The sequence below is a fragment of the Rhea americana genome, unplaced genomic scaffold (genome assembly GCF_003343005.1).
Source record: "Rhea americana isolate MKP2758 unplaced genomic scaffold, rheAme1 scaffold_267, whole genome shotgun sequence".
NCBI lineage: Eukaryota > Metazoa > Chordata > Aves > Rheiformes > Rheidae > Rhea > Rhea americana.
Window position 1 is genome coordinate 636,041 of NW_028186387.1, and position 7,150 is coordinate 643,190.

The 7,150-nt window shown below is 40.1% G+C and overlaps 1 protein-coding gene across 1 annotated transcript in view; it reads left to right on the plus strand.

Annotated features, from left to right (window-relative positions):
* Positions 1–6,195, plus strand: part of SVEP1 (sushi, von Willebrand factor type A, EGF and pentraxin domain containing 1) — a 110,158-nt gene extending 103,963 nt beyond the window's left edge. The window contains exons 49-50 of the mRNA XM_085307889.1: positions 1,988–2,081; positions 3,629–6,195. Coding sequence (XP_085164015.1) covers positions 1,988–2,081; positions 3,629–3,659 — 125 coding nt within the window. The 3' untranslated portion in view covers positions 3,660–6,195. The remainder of the gene's footprint in view (positions 1–1,987; positions 2,082–3,628) is intronic.
* The last annotated feature ends 955 nt before the right edge of the window (positions 6,196–7,150 follow it).

Below are 7,150 nucleotides of genomic sequence, written 5' to 3' on the forward strand. Positions count from 1 at the left end.
ATAGAAATTGAGTGATCATTGAAATGTTTTTAATTATGAATAAATCATAAAATTATTCTTAAAAATAATTATTATTATTTAGTCTATTCACTGTATTTTTATTGTTCAGGCACACCTTAACTGATTGCTAATGAGGCCATAACATGAAGRTCTCATTTTGCCTTCCTGAAGGCCTTTAGAGTGGCTAACAGGGTGAATTACAGAAGGCATTTTTGCTGTTGTTAATGAATATTGACATTACTTCCTTACCTGATAATCTACTAAAATAGTGAGTCTGCAGAATAAGCTCTGTGATACAGTACAAATCCAACCATCCTTCTACAAATTGGATCTGAAAATTAAGATTTTAGCTCRGAACTCCCATTCTTTGAAGAGATACTTGCCTAGCACAACACACAGCATTTCCTCTGACATTTCATAAACTTTGCAGCTATTACAGCATATATGSCCAAGAAGGAAAATGGCTTTTCTCATTTTTGGGCGAGCAGTTCAAATCTGTCCAGGCTGAYTTGCTCTTCAGCAACTCAGGAAAAAATTCTAGTGGGCAACTGTATTTGTACCAAAGTCCATTCATAAATATTCGTAAGCAATATATATGAAGTTACTAAACCTCTTCTTTTTTTTACCATTGGTCTTGACTTTTTGCCATGAGAGAACAAAATAAGATGAGAAATATCTGAACTGCTGCTAGTCTCACTGGAACAGTTATGTGCATGAAGGAAGAGCCAAAAATGTTTCATTCACATGTTTCACTCTAGATTCAGAAGTCATTTTCAATACAWAGAATATGACACAATTAATTGTACAGTCAGTTATAATTAATGCTTTGTAACATCCTGCCATTGTCAGTTTATATTTTGTTCTAAAGGAATGAGAGCAATGTATTTCCATCTCTTCAACATGTTCTGGTGTTTGCTTCTTCCATTTTCTGTAACTCATTTTAGTCAGAGTTTCCAGTCATGAATATTCCTTGCAAAGATGTTATCCAGAGTTTGTCTTCACTRGTGTCTTTAGGTCTGTCCTCTAGATATGGCGTTATCTTCTTAAGAAATTTCATGTTTTTTGGCTGTCCTGTTCTATATATGTCTACGTCAATGGAGCTCATTCAGTCTCTGAATCTGTTCTGTAAATCACATAGTGGTTTATCTTCTGGTCTCCAAACTGATAGGGAAAACTTGAAGCTTTGGGGKTTTTTTGTTTTGTTTAGTTGCCTGTTATCTTTGGGGTTAGCTGTAGCACACAAGCAGGTGCAACTGTTTCRTAACTTCCCCTGTACTCTCCTATCAGGCAGGCTAGTGTTTATTCTCTGGCTCAAATGCCCTGTACTCTAATCACAYTTCTCAAGGCTATGTAGTGTCTTTCAGGGACTTTCTGTCATTCTCTGCTTCCTTTCCCTGCCCTCATACAGGTCCCATTGTGTGAAGYCTTATCTGCTGTTGATCAGTACATGCTTTTTGATTCAGATTTTGTAAATGCTGTAAAGGTCTTTGGCCTTTAACTTTCTCTGCTCTGCCTCTTTCTAGACTTTTTACCACATCTGGTTTCTGCTTCTCTGAACTCAGTTCTGGCTATTGTTTAGGTATCACATTTCTTTCAAATAAACAGGTTTTTTTTTCCCTAGAAATGAGGCCTATTCTCCTGCTGATCTTCTCACTCTTCTCCTCCTCCAGCTTCTGTTTGCATTCCTTCTTCTGCGTCAGCCTGGAGCAAAAAAAAAACCCTCAGCATTTGTAAGGCAACGTAAGATAATACAGCAGAAGTAATAGAGGAGGTTGAATCGCTTTCAGCAGAGATGTATGTCTAAGGCTGCCCTTTCCGGAGCAAAAGATCTTTTACAACAAACTCACAGTTTGTGTTTATGTTGCACTGTTGAGAGTGCCTCACTCTCAACAAAATACTACAGGCAAGATTTTCAGAGCCCTGTACCTTAATCAGCTAGGAGTGGGTGTGATCATTAATACAAATGTGTGTGTTTATTTGCATGCAGCCATTTGCCAGTCACCTTGCTTAAATGGTGGGAAATGCATACGGCCAAATAGATGCTATTGTCCCTCATCATGGACTGGACATGACTGCTCTAGGTAAGTGTTATTGGGCACTCTCCCCTGGCTAGGTTGACTCATACCCTGCTGAACTGTAATTCTGAAAAAAAAAAAAAAAAAAAGAGATGCAATTAATTTTGCAGAAGAGCTTCTCTAGATCGTCTTAATCAATGAACTGGTCATGATTTAAAGGCAATCTGGAAGACCTTAGAGAATGTTCTGCAAAATGATGGATAGATAGAAGTTCTTCAAACTGCTGTACTCACATGTGAGTAAGCAGGCAAACCTGCAAGGTTTAGCCTTATCTTTGATGAAGAAAGTGGAAGTGCTTGTTGTGCTATAATATGGGATGTTCTGAAAATCCAGGTGGTCTACTGAATATAAGCAGTATTCATTTTGGTCTGTATGTACCTCAGGTGGGTCCAGGTTTACAAAAGAAGGGCCATACAACAGGTGTTATAAATAACAACAGTTCTGCTACATACTGTTGAGTGCTGTAAATATTTCAAGAGGACAGTGCAGTGCCTCCAAGTCAAGTCCGGTTCAATCACTTGATGGTGCAGTCCCTGTATCAAGAGCCCCAAGAACAAGAGGTTTGCCTCTTGTTCATGTGCGTCCTTTCTTACTGAGCTTTACCAGTATTTGTGTTTCAGTTGGCTGTTTCATTTCTAACAAGACCAATGGAGGAGATGGTGAAGGAGAAAAAGCGAGTCCCATTGCAACATGCAGGACCATTTAAAAGTCATTCTCTCCTTTTAGCTTTATTTTCTTAAAGATGATTTGTGAAGTTTGGGCATTTGGCTTGCAGGGGAGCCAGAGTAGGCCCAAGTTTCTTTGGAGAGATGTTTTGTTTCCGCTGCCATTAGGAGTAATTTACACTCCCGAAGAAGGAAGACAAGTGAAATTACAATGATGTTGTTGTGGTCAGGAATCAAAAACCGTAAGAAAACATGCAGAATCAGTTCTCCTGATCACCTTTGTGAAGTGGTAATGAAACCCACAGGTACCAGAAATATTAATACCTCAACCCACGCAGACTCCTACTGAACACATTGGCCACTCCCGGAGCGCTAAATAAATAACAGCTGAACATTAATGTTTTTCTCCAAGATATATACAAATCCAATGCCAATGAACACTTTTTATTCCTCTTTTTGGACAAATTGTGGAAAAGGAGGATGGAAAAAAGCAATGAGATTTGTTCTGTATTTTGTTAAGCTTTGGCCTCACTCCACTGTGGCTCTTATAATGGGGTCCAGTACTCTGCATAGGGCCCCAAAGCAATACAGGCACAGCAGGAGTTACCAGGAGTGAGTTATAATGGGAAATTCAAGGGGCCAAAGCTTCTTATCAGCATCCAGGACTAGACGAGCTCCAAACCACTCTGATGAGTCCTGATTTACATTAAACGCCAGATGTGCGTGTGTCTTGCTCGCTCTCTCCCCCCACTCTCAATATGTTGTCATGTGCTGCGGGGCTATAATCCTTGGTCTGCTTTCAAACMGCTTCCCCATGTGCCTCACTCTTGATCGTGTTCCACATGTGCAGTGCAGCACTAATTTTATTTTGTTTATGTGTTGACACAGGAAACGGAAGGCTGGATTCTATCCCTTTTAACGTCAGAGCAACGGTTTCACATTCAGAAATCTTTCTTCAGCCTAGGCACCAGGGCTTGGAATTTAATGCATTGTAAATCAAATCCATTTCTTCCCTTTTCCCAAAGCTCCATTGTTTGGTATTTTATTTTGTGATACATTTTTCCTGTATCTTTCCCTTTTTTAAAGAAAATCTCTGTATTTTTCATTTACAAAAGTGTATCAAATATATGCTGCTACGCACACACCATACACGCACATACCATACAAATGTAAAAATTCCTACTGCCCACTGAGGAAGTAGTTGTGCACAATGAAGTCCTTCCCATTTCTTACATACAGTCAGTTGGTTGAAACACACTATATTGCCAATCATAATCAAACAGAAGGGGGCAGTTCTGTTTACCATCTGCCAAAGCACACTGCAGTCCAGCAGTTTGACAGTGAAGAATAGTTGCTCAAGGATAACTGAGCCACTAACCCTTGCATTAGGCCTCTTTCTGAGCTCATGTTGATCTAAAATAAGAAGTGCATTTTATAGCGTCCACTGTGTAACTATAGTGTTAGATAAACCTAAAAATAATAAGAATCAGCAATGTTTACTATGTGATTTTAATTCATTGGAAGGTTGCTTAATGATAGGCATTGGGGAGAATTTCACCTGAGGCTTATTGGTAAAATACCCAAAAATGTGAAAGAGATGAGACAACACTGTGTCATTCAGAGAAGAATAKACCAAGTGTAACCAACAACAGCTCTTGAGGCTTTTTGACTTACAAGCAGTTTAGGTTTAGCTCTGTTGCTGGATAATCCAGGAGCCAGCAGTGGAAAACAGTCAGACCACTGCAACTGATGCTTCCCAGTTACCACCAGGCTAACTACCACCTGCCCATAACCAGCATCCCTTCCCTGTGTACATATGGGATGCATGTCTAGCAGCTATCTGACATTTGAATGCTTTAATACATGGGTTTGGGGTCCTAAAGATCGGCCCAGAAATAGGGGGGAGAAGCCCCAGTTATGTTTACAGGTGAAACTTTGCTATTTCTTTACAGAGTGGTGGTATTTATATTGTGCAGAGTCTTCAGAGAACTGGAAAAGGCCTCTCTTGAGTACAGAGACAGGCACAAATGCCCTGCTGAGCAAGGACCGCTGAGAGCGCATGCAGCAGTCAGATTTCCCTTTCTCACAGTGTTGATCCAAATTGCACCTGAGAATAGCACATACTTGAGTGCCATCATCAAGTTGTGCATTGATGAACCGAGGTGCTAAGATTTACCTACAGTTAAGCAAAAATTAGAGGGTGGAAAACACATGCAGTTGTTGAGTACAAATGTTTGGTAATTGGCATCAGTTCACAAAGTCTGATCTGTGAGAGTTGTTACATCAGAAGCTCTGTTCCTCCCAGCACTAACAGAAAAGCATGACTGGTACTCAGCCTTAGGAAAGAAGGAAAAAAAATATCTTCCGCAACTTTACTGCTTAATTACCCTTCAGACTCTGAGTGAACATGCCGTGCCCCCCTTTATAAATTTACCTTCCTTGAATGAGTGCATGAACTTGGACAGAGAACTGTGGTATGACACAAAAAGGAGCTAGCAGTTCTGAGAATAGGACACCAGTAAATATTGACACACAGCTGATAGTTGTTAATGCMAGACCAAAATGAGGAAGAAATAAGTGAAGTTGTGAGTCAGTGAGAGCTTTCAGTCAACAACCAATTAAAAAAATGTATAGATCAAGAGTAAAGTTGTTCAGAGACCAACTTAATTTAAAGGCAGACTCCTTCCATTCGAGAGCTGCAAAAAGTTGAAAAGAGCTGTCATTACAGCTCTCATGAACTGCTTTTTCCTGGACTCTGCTAGCACATAGAGGCATATTCTGACTCCCAGCTCCACAGCCATTGACGTTTACAGCTTTGATTGAAGTGTTCAGTAAGTAGTATCCATGTTGCAACCCCATCGTCACCACCATCTGTAGGCACTTTGTTTCTTGAACTCCTTGCTGCCACATAGCGTATGAATGGAAACAGCAGGGAGCAAATTAGGAGCCCTCAAGCAAAAGAGTGCAATGGTGGCAGAAATAGATCTTTATTTATATGTCCCTCTCATATTCTAAAAAGTAAATGGTCCCTTTTCTAGTGTACTTCTCTGGTGTGTGCGTTGTGTTGCCCTGGCTCTGCCCTTGTGTCCCCCAGAGCAGAACAGCATTGGTTAGGAAAGTGCTTAGAGCTGGCAGGACATTTTTGGAGAGGAGTATTTTGGGGCTCAGGGCTGGTTTTTAGTGCTTCAGTTTYACACTAGTAAACTCATGTAATACATGGAGTCCCACAATCAACCCAGTCAACATGTTGCATAACCAGATGTGGTGGTAGGACAGAGTAGGTGAAATTAGAGATTGTTATATTAATGCTGTTGATGATGTTTTGAAACTTGCAGGAACATTTCCCCTCCCCTCCCAATGCTGTATTGTCATTTATGTCACTGCTTGTTGTGTGTTCTAAACAACTTCTGTGTGATGCACTTTACACTGTAAATAAAGTTGCACCCTGTTTAGTATGCATGGAGACAACAGTGAACTCTTTTTCCTAATACCTAGAAACAAATTCTCATCTCTGCCTACCCTTTGYGACCTGATGGGTAAATCTGAGTATTAGGGAACTGGAGCTCCTGTCAAAAGAAAAGGTAAAATAATTAACAACGACCTTAAAAGGATGTGCTGAATTATTCCAGATTAGGTAAAAAATGCCGTTAGCGTATAATTTTTCAAATTCACTCTGCTGATGAGGTATATATTAAAACCTTTAAGGACCAAATTTATCAGTGGCATAAACAGATGTGGTAAAGCCAGCTTCACTCAGTGCTTACACCAGATGGAGATGTGGCTTGTTTTACTCTGCACTAGCAGTGGAATTCTTAAAGCTGTTGAGATTCCCATATTCGGACAGAATTGGCTAAAAGATATATAACAAAAGGAAGACTTCATAACCCAAATCTCACCCCTCCAAACAAGGAAAATATATGACATAGCTATCAAATGATTTGGGGGTGGGGAGATTATTTTTGTTAAGCCCTCAGCACTACTACTGTAATCCTACAGCTGTCAAGATGGGGGGGGACAATGTCATTGGCTTCAGTAAGAGCACTGAGAAATTTTCACTTGCAATGGGATTTCTCACTGCATGTGGACATTTATGAGCATGAGAGGCAGTATATGTATCAAAGCCTTCCCATAAACCACCAGCCAAAAATGGGCATGAAGTTAAAGCTGGTGCTATCAGCAAAGTCTTGAAATTTGATGTGTACCTGATAGAAAAAATGCAAATATGCATAAAGCAGTAATCCTCCCATTACTGCTAGTAATCCTGAGAGGGAACAGTTGAGCTGCCATAGCACATGGACTCCAATTTTGTACATGCTGTAGAAATATAGAGTACTGCCTTCTTTAAACAGAGTGTGGTTAAATTRGGCTTTTTTCCTTGACCCAGGCCTCTTCACCATAAAAATCAAACAA